We start from the raw sequence: 22620 nt of genomic DNA, 5'->3' as shown, positions 1-22620 counted from the left end.
TGGGCCAGCAGGAACATGTGCCCTTGTCCCTTTTTTGGGCTGTGCCTAGCCAGGCACCATGGACTAAGGCCCGGCCACCAGACGCTCGCCCTCGGGCACCCTCTCATGGGGCTTGGCTCCAGGGTGGGGCCACGGTACAAGGCTAATAGTGAGCTAATAACATTCGTTAGGGTTTTCTAGAATATTTACAAACAAAATCCATTTTTTTCAATTAAATTTTATTTATATATCACAAAATTACAACAACAATCACCTTAAGGTGCTTTGTACTGTAAGACGGATCTAGAGAAACTTTCTTCTGGTGGCATGGAAATCAAATGGGGTGGCAAAATCAAAGCCATTTCTTTACACGTATGCAGGCGTTTCTGCATATTCTGTAATATATATTATATATGGTTAAAATACATCAAGTGCAGTAAGTATACACATGTTTGATATAAGCACGGTCTGTAACTTTATTATTGGTTTTAGCCCTATCAAAGTAAACATGTGAATTTTGATTTGATTTGAATAATAATGAATAAAATGTAATTTAAAAAAAAATAGCTAGAAATGCATAAGAGAAATGGAACAAGCCAATCACAGGCTGTGGCAACCCAACAAGCTGTTACATTTCTATGGCAGTCCTTGTCACATTAGGGCATAGGTTATGACTCAGGGCTTGTAGAAGGGTTTATGGTTACAAAGTACCACCAGCAAGCACACAGAAGTACAAATTTTTGTCAGACATTTTTAAGGTTACTTTTTTGAGACTTTTATGCATAGTTATAGACCTTCTACTATATTTATTTATTTATTTGCTGTTTTATTTTTACAGACATATTTTAAGCCTTTAAAGATGTTTGCAGTCATAGGGTTGCATCAGTTTTTGTTAGATTTTTTTTGACAATAAAGATATTATTATTAGTAGTAAATTCCTTTGCTTAGGATTATGGATACAGAAGAAACAGGAGAGATGTGTCACTTATATCATTGCTCAGCTTTGATCACAGTTTAAATAATACGCCATATAGCCAAAGAATAAACATGCGGCGTAGAGACACACAGATTAAAGTGTACGAGACTTTCTGCAAACGTATTCAATAATGTAATATTGTCATTCATTGAGGCAACTGAATTTGGTCCTAAGAATTTTGGGTAATTGTCTTAGAATCCGGATAGGTGGCGGTAATGCACGTTCTTTAGTTTGACAACTGCCAAAAAAACATAAAGAAGAAGGAGTGCCGTAAGCTAGCTGTAACAAGAAGTTGCTAACCTATTTGTGAGGTTTGATAAAGCATAATAGAGAAAAGTAACGTTGCGGAGAGATAAGTTACCGCTGACAGCAGGTCATGCAGCGCTCTAAAAGGTAATGAGCCGTAAAGCCACAGGGTCTCGGCTCAGCGGCGCCCACAAACTGCGGCCACACTGGAACGACTGGCAGTCCAGGTTGGTGCTCTGTGGGCCTACGGCTCGCTGTTGTGTTCAGCTGGGGCCACATGGAAGGGAAGCACTGTTTGTTTGTGCTTAAACGCTTAATACTAACAGACCGTAACTGCACTGTCTCGAAAACCATAAAACCATCTTGTTTACGCAGTAGAGACTGACCCACGGTAAACGTAGGGCTTGGTTTTGACGAGCCTGTGTCGTGGACTGTCGCTGCTAACAAGCTAACGCTAATGGCTAATCAACTGTGAGGCTTTGGTACAAAAGCACGCCAGTTAAAAAAATAATACTGATCTTTTATGTATTTTACTGATGAGCGATATTTAAAATTAAACACAAGGTAGCTCAAAGTGTTTGTGAGCTGTGGGTCTTCGCGCTGGCTACATATGGTTAGCTAATGGGAAAGACTACCCAAAGCAATGTTATCAACTCCTCAGATAACTTCCGGATACGTTTTTTACAGCTTCTGCACAGAAAGGTGTACGATGGTGTTGGTTTCTTAACCTGTTGACGTTATAATAACGAACTGGGCAATGAGTAAAAGAGGAGATGTCATTGCTGGCTGTGAGCGTGGCAGCTGCCCGAAGGCCTCGCTTAGTTTTGAAATGCGGCTCACTGCAGCTTTCTGTAAGAGACGGGATCCATGTTTCCATACTCCCGTGTCGACCCAGGGTATTTTGGGTGTGTGTGAGACGTGTGAACGGCGTCAGGTGCCTGTTGTTGTAGTCACACACTAAATGAAGACTGCAGAATGGGCTCAGCAGCAGGTTATTGCTCCTGTAGGGGTGGGGGTAGGCCTGATTTGCATCTGTTTGCAAAGAATTTCTAAACGATTAAAGTAGTATGACAACAAAAATGACAGTCTGTTCATCAGTTCTTTCTTGGGCATTAAACTAATCTAATGTTAGCCTTTCATTTCTGGCGTGGCTGTAGTTCAGGTAGACCAGGTCATCGCCTAACTGGGTGGTTGGTGGTTTCATCCCAGTTACTCCAGGTTGCATGTCAGATTAATCCTCGTGCAACATACTAACCACAAGTTGCTCTCTGATGCATCCATCGGAGTATCTGTGTGTGAATGGGTGAATGAGGCATGCTGTATAAAGCACCTGGAGTGCTCCAGTAGAGTAAAACACTGTAATATAAGAACCAGTGCAGTTACCATGTAGGCCTTGTTACCGAGCAGCATTGCACCACATACACAGAATTGCCAGCTAAATAGTTTATTTTTACTTCCTGCTTTAGTGTGTTTTTATTTTGTTTGGTGTCTTGCTTCATTTGCCATCCTTAGTGATTTTTTCTGGTTAGTTGGCTAAGTGAGATTTAAATGTTGCTGTTAATGATTAAACAATGGCGTTTAAGCTGACACTAATACTGCAAGCTTCAACGCTTAGAGTCAACCAGTTATGTCGACACTTCATGTTTTGTGAGAGGATGCAATAGCGAAATGATGAAGTTTGTTTGATTATTTTTGTTTGTATTCTTTCTGATTAACAGTATGCCATGATGTGATGTAAGTATTATACCGTGTGATTAATGCAGTTGTTCCCTCTGCTGTATTAAAAATGCAATAGACTGTTTACCCTTAAAGTTGCCCAATAAGTTGGAATATGCACCAAATGCTTTTCATACAGTCCCTTGTGGTTTATCTTTACTTTATACCGACTCATCTGGAGACTAGTTCGATGTTTACCTGTACAGAATACTCTGCCACCTGTGATTGGGCAGAGAGAATGAGCACACACAGAGTGTAAAAGCTGTGCACCTGCTTACAGATGATGACATGTTTCTGTAGGTCATGCTTTAGCAATGATCGACTCCCAGACAAAAATAACTGCTGAGCAGTGGCACTTGCTTGAATCACTAAAGTACACCTGTAGCTCATACGCTCTAACCTGTGGTATCATTGCAGTTGAAAGTGTCATTAGTCACGCACTGAAACTTTCCAGTTGAACTGTGACATTCATCTGTATTAAACTGGTAGCAATGGGATGAGTTCAGAGTTAGATCAAGAGTCAGCTGTGACATTGGTGGTCTTTTTCTTTTGTCTGTGTTTGTTTTATCCGTAGAGTTAACAGTGTGTCATCCAGCCAGGACGAGGTGAAGTCTAGAGAGTTTGGTTCAGGACCACTGTACGACGTGTTGGCCTCCAGTTGCCCTGAACAGCCAGCAGTGCCCAGTAATGTCTATGCTGCTGCAGATACCCATCAGGAAGAGGGTGAGGCCTGTGGTTAAGCTGAAACTCTTACTTCTTACTTAGACTTTGGCTGAAAATAACCCAAAAAGGAAGCCTTTTGCCCCACTTTCCACATTTTCCAGTTTCACGGTCAAAATTTCAAGTTAAACTCCCATCATTCATGTTAACTGCAGATTTTCATTTCTAGTCACTGACACGTCTAAAGACAAACGAAGAAGCAAAGATACAGATGCAGATTTCTAATTAAAGTGAAATGTTGAAAAGAATGATTTATCGTCTGTCGGTGAGCCTTCTGCAGGTCAGCTCCTCTTTGACTCAGTTTCACTTGGTTAAACCAAGTTGTAAAAAAGGCTGTTTACATGAACAAACACACATTGTATTTGAATAGTGCAGCTTATGCGTACTTGGCCTTTCTATGAAATGTCTCTTAGGTGGATATGAAGCTGGTCAAGGTGTCTGTGATACTACGTTTGATTGGAAGTCGCTGGGGCAAGAGCTGAGGCCAGATGACTTGACAACGGATTTGATTCCTTTTAAGCATGGAAACCGTGCTCTAGCTTCAAAGGACATGAGGAAATCGCAGGGTAAGTGGTGCAGCAAATGCATGCTGAAGCACACGTTCAACGCAGGTTCAAAGGAGTTAGCTTATAAAAATAAGCTCGCGTTGTGCTCAGATCGGGTTTGCCTGAGTCATTCACTGACAGTTGGAAAAAGGTAATGCCAGATTTGGTTAACTGAAGTTTCCACTCTAACACAAGTGGAGAAATGGTATTAAGACTTAAATTTAGGTTTCCTAGCAGTTCCTACCCAGTTTTCATGGGAACACTAGGCTCTGACTAGCTAATTAACAGCTTTAGCTTGTGTCTAAAGAGCATGTTCCCAACATGTTTTCTGCAGTAGTTACATCTGTATACTTTTGAAATGATGCTGAGGGACTCCAGCTGTGGTTGTAGTTTAGTTTTTTCTAATATACTGGTGTAGCTGCAGTGGGATCATGTGTGTTCACTCGGAGTGTCGTTGCAGACAGAGGAATGGCTCACTCAGAGGAGTCTCGACTGGCCAACCTCCTGCGCCGAGTCTCCAGGGAAGATGATCGTGACCGGAGGCTGGCTACAATCAAACAGCTGAAGGAATTCATCAGCCATGGCGAGAGCAGAGGGGTCAGTCAGATTACTTTCCTGGTGTTTCAATCCGTGATAGCCAGCAACGTCACTACAGTCAAACTCACAGGGTGCAGCAAACTGTATTAGAATACATTATACGATGTGTTTACATACTTACTTCTCCCAGCACACACTGTAAGGGTAAATGGACTGGTTCTTATATAGTGCTTTTCTACTCTTCTGAGCACTCAGAGCGCTTTATACAACTTGTGCATTCACCCATTCGTGAAAGCACATTTTTCTAAGTGTTTTCTAGCTAACAGTCACACACATTCATACTCCGATGGATGCATCGGAGAGCAATTTGGGGTTAGTATCTTGCCCAAGAATATTTGGCATGCAGACTAGGGGAAGCCAGGAATCGAACCACCAACCTTCCGATCAGTAGTGACCTGCTCTACCGCCTGAGCTACAGCCACCCCACCTGACCAGCTACCTTATGACCACTTGGACTGTTGATTTACCTTTCCTTAAAGGCCCTTCGTAGGCTCTAGTACTCATGTATTTATGAATACCTTGACCCTCGGGCCTGTAACTGTGTTAAGATAAAACCCTATCGTCTCAGTTTTCCTGACTTTTCCTAAAATGGGCTTATTCATTAAATACTGAATGTTGAGGTGTGTGAGAACAAAGGACAAAAACATTATGACTGCTTTTACCTGCAGCGCTGCAGGGGACTTTAGTTTTAACGTAAAACAACTACTGCCATACACTGAGTTGCCTAGCAACATGATTGTTTAGACATATTTTGATGTGAAGGCTGCTATAATATGAGCCTGAGCTAGCTAGATGTGACTGATACATAAAGGGGACTGTAGTTCGATAAACAATGAGTAATTACTGAGACTGTGTAATCCTAATGACTTCTGTCTTGTCTCCACAGACTCTGGTCAAACAATTGGACACCATCCTTAGCACTCTGAATGACATTTTAAATGAGAGGTAAGAGGATGCAGGGTGCGTGGGTTCATTGGCAGTACAGGAAGTTTCAATAACTCAGGGCTGTAGAAATAGAAAGGAGATTAAAATATTCACATAAACTCAGACTGTTGCTCAGTAGCATCATCATCATCCATTGGGCGTAAAACGTACAGCTTGTTGCACCAGCAGCATCTGCTCTTATATAACTATCATTAGCTTACAGCTGGAAGTGTTTAAGGTGCTAACTAAAAATAAAGAGCAGATGATAGTTTATTAAACTTTTAATGTTTAACCGTTTAATCAGTCGTCTGCTTGACGTTTATTCAGCTGTGTAAAAACTAAAACTTTAATCTCAGCCAAGCCGATTTACTCAGGAACAAATAAAACACTGAACAAAGCCAAACACGAACATTTTTAAGTTATCTGAGTGACTTATGTATCATGTTTAACCTGAGTAGGGAAAGAACTCCGGGGGGTTTGAAAATGATGTGCCGGGAATCCGCTGTTCTCACCGGCTCTAGTGACCCTTGACCTCCCGGTCAGCTATCGAGCTGGTGGGTAACAGATGGCTCTGAAAACGTCGGAGCGCTTTTGAAAATATGTGTTGTCTTCATAAACCAAGCAGATATTAGAAGTTTACACAGCTACATTCTGAAAAGATGTTAAATGTTTATTTTGCGACCCAGAAAGATTAATAAGAGTAATATTAAAACTAACTAGCTGCCGCCATTGTTGGGAACTGGAATTAGCTGGGCCGCGCTATGGTGGGCCACGCTGTGATGTAATCGGCTTACAAATGTGGTCTCCAAAGAATGCGGCCCCCGAATTTGGACACAGCTGCGGTGCCGGGGACTGCTGCTGCTGCTGCTTCTTCTTTGGTGTTTAATGGCAGCTGGCATCCTTGTAGATGCAATGCTGCCATCTTAAATCCTACTATTTATTCCTAACATGGAAAAATCTGACACGGAGCAGAGAACCGTACTGTGCAAACCGGTCCCCACCACAGACGCCAACGCAACAAACCTGTCAGTTAAGCAAGACTCATGTGACACAGTATGATTTTAGGAATGAGAAGCAGAAAAGAGCCATCAGGGGCTCAAACATTAGAGCAGGCTGCTGCACACCGCATGATAAAGCCCCACAAAGATCATAGCGGCCATTACAGCGTACATCTATCAATGGTTTCATTCATAGGTCAAAACCTGACTCAAAAACGCTTCACACAAGTCAAGTTGCCTCATTTGTATCACAAACCCAAGTATTGGAGGAAATCCACAACATATGTGGAAAAGCCTCATCCCTGTATGAGCTTACCAGTTCACTTCATCAGAGACTCTGTGGTCAGTGTTAGCAGCCAGGCTAGTTTCCTGACGACCACACAGATGAAGCTATAACGATAGCCCGAGGCCTCAAGGAAGCTGTCGCGTGAGGAGTGGATCATAGGAATGTTTCAGATGTACTGCTGGTGAGGTTGAAGTCAGTAGACTTTTGTAACTGTTACCTGACTGACTATCACTGCTGGAAAAAAGGTTGACCTTCGATGTATCCTGGCTGTACATTTAAATTTAGTTTTAAAGTTGGCATTAATCATTAGGACTCCAGCTGTGCTCTCTGGGCATTCAATCTATTGTTCTTTTTTCTACTGTTTAATAGAAATTATTACAGAAGTTTGTTTCAAATATTTGTCAGGTTACAACCTTTTTCCAAAATGAATTACATTCAGTTTTCTCCTTTATATTCAATGAAATAGTCCATAATGACGAAGCTTTAAATTCTAGCAAATAGGTTATATTTGAGGTTGTTATTTTGTTGCCATGACCCTCAAAATGTAGCTCAGGTGCTTCTTGTTTCCATTGATCATCTGTCACATCATTCTTCAACTCTGTTGGAGTTCATCTGTGGTGACAGTGTCGGGGCACAAACCCAGCCATGAAGTCCAGGGAGTGCTCCGTAGACCTCTGAGGTAGGAGTGTATAGATCTGAGGAAGTCTCTGCATCACTGACGGTCCTAAGGAGCACAGTGGCCTCCATCATCCATATGTGGAACAAGCTTGGAACCACCAGGACTCTTCCTAGAGCTTCCTGCGTGGCGAGTCTGAGCGATCAGGGTTGAAGAGTCATGGCTGTGCACCGACGCTGTCCATCCAAGCTGATCGAAATAATAGTCAGGCCGCTCTAAAGTTGTTGTTTTTCCTGTGTTGATGTTTTTAGCAGTAAGATGCTGTGGGAGCTGCGTCAGGATGCTGCAGCCTGCCTTGGTATCCTGTGCACCGTACTCAGCTATGAGGCAGAGCGCATCTTCAAGTGGCTCTTTGTCAAGTTCAATTCAAGCAGTCGTGATGAGGTGAAGCTGTTGTACCTGGTGGCAGCACAGCGCGCTTTGGAGGCTGCTGGGGAGAGGAAGGCCTTTTCTCACATTATGCAGGTAAAGACATGGCCTGATGCTTTTCACGAGTGCAGCTCTAATATCTGTCCAGTTCATTTTGACCCGTCTCTGCATCAGCACCATGCAGCTATTCACTGTTACAGCTTCAGGCTACAGATACCCAGGGCCAGTTAGCCTGCATTTATACTACTAATGATGTTGTAAGATGTAGGTGTGAGAACCCTTATGTTACATGCCTGTGTATACTAGTGCTGGAACAGCAGAGGGAGTGCAAGTCTTGCAGAGAGAGTGTTGTACAGGCTTATTGATAGTAATCTGTTAAACTATTCACAGCACCTGCACTGAAATTCATGCCATGCATAAGGTTGGTTGCTGTTAGCCAGCGCCATGGCAGTGGGTATTGTTTTCAGTCAGTTTGAATTAAGAGCTGCAGTAACAGTCTTCAAAGAGCCGTGCAGTGTTTTGCATAGTAAACACATGTTCTGCCTGGGATGTTTATCATATTTTGGTCAATTTTTAACCAGTTGCCATATCATTCATATCATACTTTCACATCACGTAGACGTGTATAGCAATGTTATTGCAGACGATGCAAAGCCCTGCAGAGATGTACAGTAGATGGGGCCTGCTGTGTGTTTCAGATGGTGATGAGCAATCTGCAGTCCATCCTTGAAAACGTGGACACTCCAGAGCTGCTTTGTCAAAGTGTCAAATGTATTCTTCAGGTGGCACACTGCTACCCACATGTCTTCAGCACCAACTTCAGGGTGAGTATTGTTCCATGGCCGAGACCAACAGGTGAACTGTGTTCAGATCACAGCATCTCTGGTCTTTCCAGCCACTGTCCTGATGTCTTCTGCTGTCTCACAGGACACTGTGGACATCCTGGTGGGTTGGCACATTGACCACACACAGAAGCAGACACTCACCCAACAAGTCTCAGGTCAGTAAGCGCATGTTAGCGGGCAGTACTTCTGCAGCTGTTTGACATCAGCAGGCTTATTTATAACCCAGTGGGAAGGAAGAGCTTTGAAAAGGTTCATGAGAAAACGGGAGCGACATGTTCACACATTTTCCCTGCCACCATTGGGATTCCTCCTGCCTCACACCCTGAAACACCGAGCAGTGGTTTTTACCCCCTTTGTACATCTAGTTTAGATTCTGCTGCAGCTGTTTAAATGTAAGGACCAAGCTGCTACTTGGCCAGTACCCTGGATTAAAAAAAGAAGGCAAATATTCAGAGACCAGAAATGACAGCCTTAATGTTTGCGTTCATGGACACATTAAGAAGGAAAGCTACTCCCAGTGCTGTGTGACGCTGTACATACAGGGCCAGTGTCACCGATACTAATCCTGAGCTTATGCAGAGGAGAGCTGTGTGTTTTGATTTGCAAAGTGAATGCATCGTTAGTACTCAGGAGTTTATGGTCATTTCGTATGGTGTTACCCAGCCTGAGACCAAGTACTGTTTCTCAGCAGCCTCAGTGCAGCAAACAATACAGTTTAAACAGACTGTAATGAATTGCAACAATAGTTATGGATAAATAACATAACATTAAGTTCTATGTGTACATAACAAAAATGACTGTTAACACAGAAGGATTATTATATTCAGATTTAGATTTTTTTTCTGCTACTTCCCGGAAAATGTTTTCTTTTCTCTTTTTTAATGAATTATGTCAAATAAAATAAGATGTATACACAATCTAAACTAATTTATAAGAAATGTACCTTTACTCTGTCTTCATGGAAGGCTCGAGGTTAATTTTCTTCATGTCAGTTTTTCCAAGTGAAGGTTTCAATGGTGATCACAGAAACAGCGCTGCTGTTTTGCATTGTCTTTTACTGAACCTCAGCTGTGGGGGCTTGATGTTGTCAGACTTTTTATTCATAAGCTGCTCCTAAATATGTTTGCATTGCAGCTCTGCTTTTAGTTGCAAATGTGGGTGAAACGCATTTACAGTGTTTAACACAGCAGCATGCTATAGTGCTATGCGTTAAATGATCAGAAGTTGTAGAGACTGTTTTTATAATTGAATTATTCAAAGCACTCGATGAGTGCAGACCTGTTTTGCTGCTGACTCACGGCTCCATCAGCAGTAACATCAAAGGATTCAGCAAAGCTCTCCAACCTTACAAATGGATGTTAAGAAACTTATAAAAATATATTTGAGTAAAAGAGATTTGTTATTGGCACACCTGTGAGATAAAGCAAGGTCACCCAGTCCTGCTGCTACCACTGGAGGAATATCACGAGTGACATTTAGACTTGGATTATTATAATAGTGTTTTAATACACATCAGTGGGAAAACACTAAGGCTACGTTCACTCTGCAGGTCTTGATGCTCAACTCCGATTTTTTGATCAAATCCGATTTTTTTGTCTGCTCGTTCACACTACAAATAAAATGCGACAGCAAACGCGCTCTAGTGTGAACGCTCAAAGCGCCGCATGCGCAAAAGAAGACGTCACACACAATGCGCTCTGTTTAGACCCAGACCAACAGTGTTGTTTGACTGATGGCCTTAATATAAAGACTTCGGACTTTACGTTTCCCAATTTTTCTTTAAGTTATAAAGTTATTGTGTTATCTACATTTGGCCTAATAATGATCCTGATTGCTGTTTGAAGCGCTGCTTCAGAGGATAGCTGCAGATTATACAGTACAAATAAAATGTTCATGTTTCTCCAACGTTGTTCCCAGCAGTTTCACCGGATGGACAGGAAGCGTTCACGATGTCTTCTCCGGCGCTGATAATCGGCGTCTGTCTTGTGTCAGTGGCGTAAAAGACGGATTTAATGCGACGTGACCATCAAACAGCAGTCGCTTTCTGAAACATCAGATATGTATCGGATTCAGCACCACATACCAAAGTGACCCAGGTCGGGTTTGAAAATATCGGATTTGTGCCGTTCACGCTGTCACCATGATGGGATAGATGGTCGCAGAGGGTCAGAAAAGTCGGATTTGATGCGCTTTCACCTGCAGTGTGAACGCAGCCTTAGACTTGTGCAAAATGCAGCAGCCACACGCCCTGTCTCTCCAGCCCTCATGAGTTTACACTGGCTGTTTACTGTAAGAAGTGCTGAGAATTGATTTTAAGATTAAAATCCTTCATGGCCCAGAGTAGCATTAAACTCTACAGTTTGTTCTTTTTATTCATTTTTTATGAATAAAACTGTTAAAGATGTACATGCTGTATATTCTTTGGGCTTGGAAAGTTCTCATTGATTCTCCCGGCACGTTTGGAAGGAGCGGTGGGTCATGTGTTTGGGTGGGTGGGTTGATGTGTAAACATAAATGCAGCTCAGCTCGTTTACCTGCAGCTCTGCTCTCCCTGTCTGTGCTTAGGCTGGTTACAGAGCCTGGAGCAGTTTTGGGTGGCCGACCTGACCTTCTCCACCACGTTGCTGGGACAGTTCTTGGAGGATATGGAAGCATATGCCGAGGTGACGTCACCGAGCCTCTCGGCCAGTTATACTTATTTAGAAGGTGCAGTGACGAGAAGCAGCCAGGTACCTGCAGTACTGAGTTTCACCTGGCCCGTGTCCCAGGTGGTCTCTAAGCTGCTTCCAGAACTGCTACGGTTTGCTTTGTTAGATCCCTCCCTGGGAGTTCGGTCTGACCACTTGTACTTGAATGATGTACGTTAGGACTTCAGCCGTGCTCAGTACTGGCAAGTATGGTGAAGAGTGAGCACAAGTACTGTTGGAAAAAGCCCAAACCTCAGGACTGTGGTGAATGAGCCATGTTGAAGCTCAGACCCCGGGGAAAGGACTCGCTGCGGTCCTGACCTGACGGGCGGTCTGTTGTAGATCAGCTAAATTTAAGTCTCTAGACTTCACTGCACCTTATACTGTTCAGTAGGCTTTATTTAAATGTGCAACAAACTGCAGCCAGTGTGTTTGGGTCCAGTTTATGCTCAGACTGGAAACCCTCAAAGATCCTTGATGGTATAAAATTGGATTCTCTTACCAGATAATAAAAATTAAATAATGCCCCATAGAGCTAATGGCTGTGTTTGTCTCGTGCTTTGCTGACTCTTTGCTCTCTTTAGGATCTGAGCCACGTGGTCTCAGGAGAGGTGCTCGATGAAGATATCCCCCCTCCCTCAGTGTCGTTGCCCAAGTTGGCAGCCCTGCTGAGAGTTTTCAGCACAGTGGTCCGCAGCATCGGAGAGCGATTCAGCCCGTTCAGAGGACCTCCTATTACTGAAGTCTATGTGACAGACGTAAGAGCTGCACCTCTGACAACCAAACAGGAGATCTGGAGAGCACTCACTGACAAATGTGGATCGCAGTTTGGAAATAACTTACTGTTAAAATGCGTGGAGAACATTGTGTTGTTGGTAAAAGGAGCATATCTTCCAGGTTTCCTTTGATGAAGTACTTAAATATACACTATATTTACCACAGTGCCTTATTTTCCAGTAGTATTTAGTTTGTTCTAAGAAAGCCTGAGGAGCAGCTCGTCAATAAGACGGTCCTCTGAAGTGTGCACACAACGTGCTGTGTTGTTGGATAATGACAGATTGGACACAGATATTGATTTTAGCCACAACAAGCAGAACATCAGAATTTAGTCCACCTTCTTTTTACATGACTCAGAGTAACTGAGGCTCGTGGACATTTAGGTTCATTCTTTTTTTCTGCACATTTAACTTTTCTCACGTGTGAATTTGACCGTTAAAAGAAAGATGCAGATTTGTAGCAAGGCAGTTAGCATATACAGGTTAAGCCAAAATATTTCTTTACATTTCAAATCGGTTACAAAACGTTTCTGTGGTCTCTAATACGTTTTATTATTACAATCTGTGAAGTTCACAGTCTGGGCTTCATCACTTTAGTCACTGTTCTGTTTCCTGATCTTTCCAAAGGTTCTTAACCGGGTTCTGGCCTGTGTGACTGTGGCAAAGCAGGTGCAGTTCTCCGAGGCCGTTCTCACTGCAGGGAACGAGTGTGTGGGTGTGCTGCTGGCCAGTGTGGAGCCCTGTGGGCAGCTGATGGATGCTGTCCTTGCCTACGGTCTAGACCAGCTGGACTGCTGCCAGGCCTGTGGCTCAGACTACAACCTGGCAGTGCTCAATCTCCTCACTCTGGTACAGTCACCTAACGGGTTATATATATATACTCATAGAATAAGATGTGTTCATTTGTATGCTCACAGCCTGATTGACAAAGTCTAATGAACCCTACACTGATATTTTATGCTGTAGTTTGACCTGTTATGATTGTAATTGCGATGAGCTGATTGCAGCTTTCTCACAGTCTGTGTTGCAGATGCCAGTTTTTGTCCCTTTCTGCACTAAGCATTGTGATTTCCTGTAACAGCCCCCTGTCTCCACCCCCACACATTCTTAGTCCCTGCTGGAATTTTTTAATGAAGGTCGTGTTGCCTTTCAGATTGTAGACCAGGTCAACACCAAGCTGCCCGTGTCCTTTGTAGAGAAGCTGTTGGCACCAGACTCCCAGCTGCTGAAGCTTCGCTTTCATCAAGAGAAAGAGGTTTGGCTTCACTCAGTGTTCCTGTACCACCTTAATGGGCTTGGCATATATTTTACACATCTAATACACTGGCGGCTCAATCCAAGGCCGCTCCAGTCCGCATACCAAATATCCTCGGGCAACGTACTGAACCCAAGTGGCTCGCTAATGCAAAAGGCCTTCACCTTACAAACAAGCTAAGATTCTACCAAGAAAAACATGTTACATATATATCAGAGCAGGAACATGCATGAAGTTCAGTTATATAGACTCCGTGTGTTCTTGGCTCATTTGTAGGTTGGGTGAGTGACAATAATTTGAGCATTTTCTCTGTTGATGAGTGTAATCCCTGTCCGTGTGCTCCCTGCACAGGTCATGTCAGCTGTACACGGTGTGTACCAGGCGCTGCTGAGCCTGAAAAACATCCCAACACTGGAGGCAGCTTATAAAATGGTGTTGGGCGAGATGGCGTGTGGTCTCAACAGCTTGATGGAGACTTTGGGTCCCCTGAAACCAGGGACCCTCTGCCCTAATATCCAGCACCCTGCTTTTGCTCCCCTCACCCTACCGCCAGAAAAAGCCCAGTTCACCATCATCTTCAACCTCAGCACCTTTACCACCATTGGCAACACCAAGAATTCTCTGATTGGGGTGAGCCGTTGTCTATTGTTAAACATCACAGTAGCACTGTAATAATGTCGCAGTACTTCCTTTGATGTGACTGGTGTGGTAAAAGGTTCATATTAACTTTACACTCATTAATATATCTGAAGATATGTTCCTGTAGCGCATTTTGGGACATGCATCATTGCTGGGTTCATCAGTCTGTTAAACCTGCGTCACTCAGTGTCTGCATGACAGCCATGCTGATATTCCTCACAGTTTCATTCTGTCACACTCACAAAATTAACACAGTGTGTCACAGTAGGGCAGCACGGTGGTTAGCACTGTTGCCGCACAGCAAGAAGGTCCTGAGTTCAATTCCACCATCGAGTTTTCTGTGTGGAGTTTGCATGTTCTCCCCGTGTTTGCGTGGGTTCCCTCCGGGTACTCCGGCTTCCTCCCACCGTCCAAAGACATGCAGTTAGTGGGGATAGGTTCATTGATTAATCCAAGTTGCCCATAGGTGTGAATGCGAGTGCGAATGGTTGTCTGTCTCTGTGTTGGCCCTGCGACAGACTGGCGACCTGTCCAGGGTGTACCCCGCCTCTCGCCCTATGACAGCTGGGATAGGCTCCAGCGCCCCCCGCACCCTGAAAAGGATAAGCGGAAGCGGATGGATGGATGATGTCACAGTACTGCTGATAGGAGGCCAACAATGTATTTTTGCCTGTCTGTCAGAGTTGTTCTCTTAAGGCCAAAAAATGCCCAAAAGATTTACTTTCCCCAGTGGACCATTATAGCAAATCCAATAATGGACCACTTGATAGTCATATTTTATTTATTTAGTTTATTAGTGTTTTTATTTTGAGTTATCAAAATCATAACGGACTAGACCGCGGATGGAAAAGAAGAAAGAAAGAGAAAGTGGGCAAAAAGTTAGACAGAAGGGGAGAGAGAAAGACGGGGAGGAGGAAACCACAGTGAGAATCTGCTTCGATACCTGCTGAGGAAAAAAACACACCAGTGAAACCACAGCAACAACCAATATATGCATAAATAACAGCCCTGCCCCCAGGACATGAAGCAGGCGTGGAGGACACCCGGGCCCCAGAGGCCCCCCAGAGGCCCCCCAGAGCATGAGAGCCCCAGGAGGACCACAGCAGGGACGAGGAGCCTGAGATGTTGTAAGATAGGTGGAGTGTAGCACCTGGCCTGAAGTATGCAAGCATACAAGCATGCATTCCCACCCTCAGGCACACATGCATACAAATACTCTCACACTCACACAACATGGAGACACACAGGAATGGACACAGTACACAATCACACTCCCCATACACACACTGTACTTCAAGATCCAGGCACCAACAACCCCAGAGGGGCTTGGTTTACCACGACTACTTTATTCTTCCTCAGCCAATCAGCAGCGCTCGTGCAATTGTTTCACGTTTTTAAGATTTCACCTCTTCAGATTTATGACCCAGCACTTCGATGTGACAATGTTTGCACCGCCACAAGATTCAGTCCATGGTCTGTGTCCGCATCTTCTTTTGGTTCATTAGTGGTTTTCTGTGTGTTTTATCTAGATGTGGGCCTTGTCGCCGACAGTCTTTGCTCTTCTAAGTCACAATTTGATGCTGGTCCACTCTGAGTTGGCTGTCTACTACCCTGCTATCCAGTACACCGTACTCTACTCCCTGTACTCTCACTGCACCAGGTAATACACCCACATGTACTGTGAACAGAATCACTGCTGTCCACTGCAGCATTCTCAGTTATGCAGACATGCACTACAAAAGGGACGGGCCACCCCTCTTAATCTGTTTATTCAGGTGTTTTCAGTCCACTTGCAACAGGTGTATAAATCAAGCAGACATGCGGTGTGCCTTTATGCACACTTGTGAAAGAACAGGCCATCCTTTTCTCAGGCTAGGTGCTGTAACAGCATGCCACCATTACAAGTCCTTTTACCAAAATCCTTCCCTTCTAGATCTTCCACCACCAACTGTAACTGCTGTTATTATAAGTAGAAGCAGTTGTTTTGCTGATTGCTGCTCACCGTCATAGTAATGCTGAATTAGAGCCGTTATCCTGAAGAATCCTGAAGCTCCCTTTCAGTCGATTCACTCAGCACAACACATGAGTGTGAGATATCACGCCCCCACGTGTCCTGGCTGAAGAAAGCTTTGTTCATGCCTTTAAGACCCACCTGCACATATACCCCCGTCATCACAGTCACCCCTCAGTTCTTACACCTCACTGAGTCGGGCTGCTCCTAGTTAGGTTGGCTTAACTGTCCGTGTTGGTGTGAGCCTCCACCGTGCAGTTAGTGCGCAGTGGTTAGTGCTGCCTGCACTGTTCACCCCTGTCCTCAGAGGTTCAGTTTCTCTTTGCACGACAGCAAACACTACGATGTCTGCCCATCTGCCTGGGGATTGTCCACACTAGGAGGACACTGACGGAGCCCGAAGCCTGTGCGTTTTGTCTGCAGCTCCGGTACTCGACCCTGGAAAGACGGGGGCCCCAGCTTTGTCCTAGTCCGAACACGAGGAGTGTCTGGTGGATGCTCCTGCATTTAGGTGGGCTGACCACATGGAATATGTTGATGGGTTAGCTGAAGATGAGCTGGAACCAGGCAGGAACGCTAACGGTCAAGAAGATGATGCTGTGTTGGGCATCGGCTTGGACATTCATGGTTTTTCGGATGATGAGCAGGAGAGCCCGCGTCGGCCCAGTGTGCTGCCGCTGCTCCGCTGACCGGCCACGATGACAGCTCTTTGTTTCCCTCCTCAACGCGGTCAGAATTGTCACGGATTACATCCGTCGTGCATCCTGCCGTGCCGCACTCTCCCTGGGCAGAGGGATGGTGCAGAGGCACCCGAACAGTTACAGATATACCTGTTCATTAGAATATCCTCTTGGTTGTTCTGGTGTTAAGTCTTCTGGAGGAGGAGTAAAATGCCCCCAGAAACCACTGACTTGTCTGTCTGAAAAGGGACGATCATTTCGTTTCGTAGCTCTCTGCATCGTCTGAACGATGTGGCTGTTCTAAAAAATTGTTGCTACAGAAGAATGCCATGTGAGAAAATCCAAGCTTCATTATTACCAGTGTATGTATCCTACTGAGAGGGCGCACAGAAAAAGAAACCAAAGGAAAAAATCTGGAAATGGCTCTGATTCTGCTTTTATTTTGCTCCGGGGTGCTCCGGGAGTATGGGGTGTCTGGCCCATTGCTACGGGCCATTCGATCCCTATACAACCGTTGCAAGAGCCTGGTTCGCATAGCCGGCAATAAGTCGGACTCGTTCCCGGTGGGTGATGGGCTCTGCCAGGGCTGCCCTTTGTCACCGATTCTGTTCATAATTTTTATGGACAGAATTTCTAGGCGCAGCCAAGTGGCGGAAAGCTTTCACTTCGGTGGTCTCAGAATCTCATCTCTGCTTTTTGCAGATGATGTGGTTCTGTTGGCTTCATCAGGTGATGGCCTCCAGCTCGCCTTGGAACAGTTCGCAGCTGAGTGTGAAGCGGTGGGAACCAGAATCAGCACCTCCAAATCTGAGGCCATGGTCCTCAGCCGGAAAAGGGTGGAGTGCCCACTCCGCGTCAGGGACGAGACCCTGTCCCAAGTGGAGGAGTTTAAGTATCTCGGGGTCTTGTTCACGAGTGATGGGAGGAGGGAGCCAGAGCTCGACAGACGGACCGGTGCTGCGGACGCTGCACCGGTCCGTCGTGGTGAAGAGAGAGCTGAGTGTAAAAGCGAAGCTCTCAGTTTACCGGTCGATCTACGTCCCTGCCCTCACCTATGGTCACGAGCTGTGGGTAGTGACCGAAAGAGCGAGATCGCGAATACAAGCGGCGGAAATGAGCTTCCTCCGAAGGGTGGCTGGCCTCTCCCTTAGAGATAGGGTGAGAAGTTCGGCCATCCGGGAGGGGCTCAGAGTAGAGCCGCTGCTCCTCCACATCGAAAGGAGCCAGCTGAGGTGGTTCGGACATCTGACAAGGATGCCTACTGGGTGAGGTGTTCTGGGCATGTCCCACCGGGAGGAGGCAGACCCAGGACACGCTGGAGAGATTATATCTCTCGGCGGGTCTGGGAACGCCTTGGTGCTCCCCCGGACGAGCTGGAGGAGGTGGCTGGGGAGAGGGAGGTCTGGGCTTCTCTGCTTGGGCTGCTGCCCCCGCATAAGCGGAATAAAATGGATGGATGAATGGCCCTCAGGTGCAGCGTCCTACCTGTTCAGACCGACTGGTTTCTTGGCTGTGACCCAGGTTTGGTGTGGACGTCTACTGTGGCAGTTTAGGCTTCAGCTGTGGTGGGCCTGTGTCGTTATACGCCCACCCGTGTCCTCCAATGTTACCGCCTTGGAGGACACGCAGCAGATGTCCAAGTGGTTGCCATGGGACATTCTAACAGTAACCGTGGAAACCCAAACCTGATTAATATTAAATGGGTGGTGTTGTAAAACTAGCTGAATGAAGAAAATCAAGTTTGTCTCTGTCACTGAAGATTATTTGAGTGAACTCTAACAACCAACTGTGGAGGAAATAGAGACGTGTGAAGGTTTGGCTCCCAGACCAAACTGGAAGAACGGTTAGTGTCTCTCGATGTTTCTGTTTTATGGCTGCTTCTCTAATCAGATGACCTCCTCTGTCTCTGTTTGCAGGCACGATCACTTCATCTCATCCAGCTTATCGTCGTCTTCTCCCTCTCTGTTTGATGGTGCTGTCATCAGTACTGTAACCACGGCAACTAAGAAGCATTTCAGCACACTGCTTAGTCTTCTTGGAGGTCTGCTGTCCCGGGAGCATCTTTACCCCGAGGCCAGGTTCTCTCTCCCCATTTTTAACCAAACACAGCTCAGTGTTTTATCACTAAATGTTCACTGTTTAGCTAAATAACTCATTAGCTGTCTAACGATGACTGTAAACCAGATTCAACATCTGAAACATATTGGATACAGCTATTATAACGGTCTTATGTTGGTATGTTAGGAAACTGCTTCTCACCTGGGCTCAGGAGATCTCTCTGCTGATGAAGAAGTCAGACACCTACAGCCCCCTCTTTTCCCTGCCCTCTTTCAACAAGTTCTGCAGAGGGATTCTGGCTAACGGTGAGAATAAACTCCAGAATTGTGCTTTACACAGGTTTCACCACTGAGCAGGATGTTTAATGCTGTCCTCGTTTTCTGTGGACAGCTCTGAATGAAGATCAGAGTATCTGCCTCCAGACCTGCCACACTTTACAGGTCCTTTCTTCATCACTGTCTACTGAGCTGCTGCAGAGGTGAACGGCTTGCTTCTGACCTGCACGTATGTGGAAACATATGATGCCTAATGTTTGTTCTCTTGTATTAAAGCCTCTGTGTGTGTGTCTGTGTGTTGTGGGTTGGGGGTGTCTTAGGTGTACAGATGTGTGCAGAGTGCAGTTGGTCCACTCGGCCATGAGGGTGAGGCAAGCTTATGGTAAACTTCTCAGGACAATCCCTCTTGATGTGGCTCTGAGGTAAGACTCGCTGTACTACTGCAAACTTGATTCATTCACGTGATGTGATATATACATCGTTGATGTGTTGTTATTAGCGGTGGATGTCTTTCCGATTGCTCTGGTGTAATATAGAGGCATCACCCAGCATCTGATAGACTAACCAGCTCCACAGTCTTGTTCTTGACGTCGGTTCATACTCAGTAGGATGAAATGTTTGGATAATTTGCCTTTGGGATGAAAGCTGTGGTATTCGCCATACAGCCGAATATATCCATCTCTGTGACCACTACAAAACACCAAGTTCAGACTTGGGCCAGCTATGAAGCATTTGGTGCTACAGCAGCTGTTGGCTCCTGGCTATACAGAGCCTGAACTCTCTGAGCTCCACTTTAATGAAAGGCAGTCGATAAACCTGCTGTTCCTTTGGCTCATTTTCCTGTATCTAGTAGAGTGTGGGTCTGGCTAATGATTAGCTAAGGTTGTACCTAGTCTGAACAATAAGTGGTCCTGGTTAATAACTACAGACTACTACTTATACAGAGTTATTACTTAGCCTTGAGTTGAGTCTAACTGCAACCCGGCAGGTCCCAATTCATTAACCAGCTGCTCGGCTAACGCTGTCTCACAGCTAATGTGAGTGCAGGTTGTTGCATCCTGCCTGACTGCCATTTTTCAAATAAATAAAATTAAATAGTTTTGATTAAACGTATGAAAGGGAGCTCAGTCTTTTAACCAATCTGTACAGTCATCTATGACTCTCAGAGCTGCACACTCACAAACGTCATTGCTTTTCATCAGCACTGTCATAGTTAGGGGACAGTTGGTGTTAGATTTGAACCGCAGTTGTGACCCATCAGGAGATCGGATGCATGTTCTCAACATATGCGTGTATATTGGTTGTTCACAGTAACCACAGCCATCCTGAAATGAGGAAGATCTCTCTGGCCATTCGCCACCACATGAGCCATGCTCCAAGCAGCACTTTCCACCCCCAGGACTTCAGTGACCTTATTAGCTTCATCCTATATGGCGTCCTGCACCGTGGAGGGTAATGGCACAGTGACAGCTGCACAGAACTCTGAGAATGTCTTTTGTTTTACAGTCTCATGGTCATTTTTGATCTTTGGTAGTCGTGCTGTGGGTTTACACAGATGTGTGTATCATGACGATTTTGAGTCAACTATAGTGAGAGATTCATGTCAGGTCTGTGTAATGTAAGGGAACGCTTGGTTTTATGGGTGATAGGACTTGTGATGAATAAAGGTGGTCATATCCTGTATCTACAGCAAGGACTCCTGGCTGGAGCGTCTGTACTACAGCTGCCAACGCCTTGAGAAACAGGATGGCCGTGGAAGTACTGATGGTAGCAAGCCAGACGTGGTGACACGGGCACTGCTGAAAACAGAGGTGTTGCTATGGCAGTGGGCAGTGTGGGAGGCTGCACAGTTCACTGTGTTATCCAAACTCCGAACACCTTTGGGGCGAGCTCAGGACACCTTCCAGACCATTGAAGGTAAAGTGAAGAGTTCATGTGACTGCATTCACAGGAATTGTCATTTACTTTCAAGATCTTTTTTGTAACCTCCAGAAGAGGTTTCTCAGACACATACAGATGCTGTCTGGTAAAGAAGTAAAACTGGGACAGTTCATCTAAAGTTCTCAGACACAAACCATTTTCTCTGCTTTGTTGCAGGTATGATCCGGAGCTTGGCTGCACAGAGTCTGAACCCCGAGCAGGATGTTGGAGCTTGGGCGGGCAGTGGAAGTGACAGTGATGGTCACCACTTAAATCAGCTCCGCCTCACTTTGCTGCTTCAGTACCTGGAGAACCTGGAGAAGCTCATGTACAATGCCTACGAGGGCTGTGCCAATGCTCTGACAGCTCCACCAAAGGTGCGCAAAGACAAACTCCACTGCACTGGGCCTTGGAAATTAAATAGTTTAACATTTTGACACTAAAGGAGATGATAGAGTTTTATCATTACTACAAGTGTCCTTGAATTTTGTGATAAAGGAAAAAGATACTGAGTCACAGTTTATCAGTAATTTATAAGTGCAAACAAAATGTATGAAGGCGTTTTTAATCTTTTGTCTGCAGGGAGTGATTGTCATTGCTGACAGATTGGCTAATTCAAAGATTGAATCTGCTAAACCTTACATATAGCCTCCTCTATAATGTCACATAATAAAATTGAAACAACTATTTTCTGTCTGGGATTTAGTGTCCTGGATCGATTGACGATTGATTGATTAATAATCAGTCGCGTGTATAAATGATCACGCGTGCCTTTTTCGCCGCTTCTCAGGGAATTCGGACTTTCTTCTACACGAACCGTCAGACGTGCCAGGACTGGCTGACGAGGATCCGCTTGGCACTGATGAGAGTTGGTCTTCTGTCTGGACAGCCAGCAGTAACTATTCGCCATGGGTTCGATCTGCTTGCAGAGATTAAAAACAGTGGCACTCAGGTCTGTATTAGTAGAGTATCCTCTATGTATTTATGTATTAGATGTAGTAGAGATGTATATACAGTGAAAATATTCATATTACTTCACTTGTTTGTCATGTTACAATAATCAGCACTGAATGTCGTACACAGCTGCAGTGCTGTCAGAGGCTTAGGATGCTAGCCACTGGATTTAACTAGCTAAGGTCACCATGCTGCACAACCCTTCTCCTCAGTTCACTGACCATCTTCCTGTTTGCTGATGACATATTTAACATCTGAGGAATCTAACATAGCGTTCTACCTTAAACTGCCAGCTCAGCTAGAGTTAACCAAAAGGAACTCTTTGACCTGACCCTTCGGTCATGTCTGGAGGAAACCAGCTACCGCTTATTACCTGGTCAATACCATCCCGTCCCGTCTTCCAACAGGACAACAATCCTAGGCACACAAACCAAGATAACAAGAGAGTGTCCCAGCCAGAGTTCAAACTTGATCTGAACTGAACAGAT

The 22620-nt window shown here is 45.0% G+C and overlaps 1 protein-coding gene across 5 annotated transcripts in view; it reads left to right on the top strand.

The window, feature by feature from the left end:
• Nucleotides 1-1196: 1196 nt before the first annotated feature.
• smg1 (SMG1 nonsense mediated mRNA decay associated PI3K related kinase) overlaps nucleotides 1197-22620 on the top strand; it is a 57611-nt gene continuing 36187 nt past the window's right edge. For 4 of the 5 annotated variants that reach the window (XM_084927068.1, XM_084927066.1, XM_084927067.1 and 1 more), the window contains exons 1-22: nucleotides 1197-1428; nucleotides 3492-3640; nucleotides 4051-4203; nucleotides 4643-4779; nucleotides 5666-5724; nucleotides 7915-8128; nucleotides 8731-8856; nucleotides 8960-9032; nucleotides 11443-11540; nucleotides 12149-12322; nucleotides 12968-13189; nucleotides 13494-13595; nucleotides 13947-14225; nucleotides 15764-15894; nucleotides 18842-19003; nucleotides 19170-19288; nucleotides 19374-19461; nucleotides 19579-19680; nucleotides 20570-20710; nucleotides 20949-21175; nucleotides 21356-21555; nucleotides 21969-22130. In XM_084927068.1, the coding sequence (XP_084783194.1) occupies nucleotides 1352-1428; nucleotides 3492-3640; nucleotides 4051-4203; nucleotides 4643-4779; nucleotides 5666-5724; nucleotides 7915-8128; nucleotides 8731-8856; nucleotides 8960-9032; nucleotides 11443-11540; nucleotides 12149-12322; nucleotides 12968-13189; nucleotides 13494-13595; nucleotides 13947-14225; nucleotides 15764-15894; nucleotides 18842-19003; nucleotides 19170-19288; nucleotides 19374-19461; nucleotides 19579-19680; nucleotides 20570-20710; nucleotides 20949-21175; nucleotides 21356-21555; nucleotides 21969-22130 (3195 nt within the window). In that variant the 5' untranslated portion in view covers nucleotides 1197-1351. Of the gene's footprint in view, nucleotides 1429-2919; nucleotides 2936-3491; nucleotides 3641-4050; nucleotides 4204-4642; nucleotides 4780-5665; nucleotides 5725-7914; nucleotides 8129-8730; nucleotides 8857-8959; nucleotides 9033-11442; nucleotides 11541-12148; nucleotides 12323-12967; nucleotides 13190-13493; nucleotides 13596-13946; nucleotides 14226-15763; nucleotides 15895-18841; nucleotides 19004-19169; nucleotides 19289-19373; nucleotides 19462-19578; nucleotides 19681-20569; nucleotides 20711-20948; nucleotides 21176-21355; nucleotides 21556-21968; nucleotides 22131-22620 lie in introns of all 5 variants that reach the window. The other variant, XM_084927069.1, reaches the window with a different exon arrangement.

Source organism: Perissodus microlepis, chromosome 4 (genome assembly GCF_051167445.1).
Source record: "Perissodus microlepis isolate ML-2025 ecotype Zambia chromosome 4, ASM5116744v1, whole genome shotgun sequence".
Classification (NCBI taxonomy): Eukaryota; Metazoa; Chordata; class Actinopteri; order Cichliformes; family Cichlidae; genus Perissodus; species Perissodus microlepis.
The sequence above is the reverse complement of the archived record's forward strand: the minus strand, read 5'-3'. Positions and strand labels throughout refer to the sequence as shown.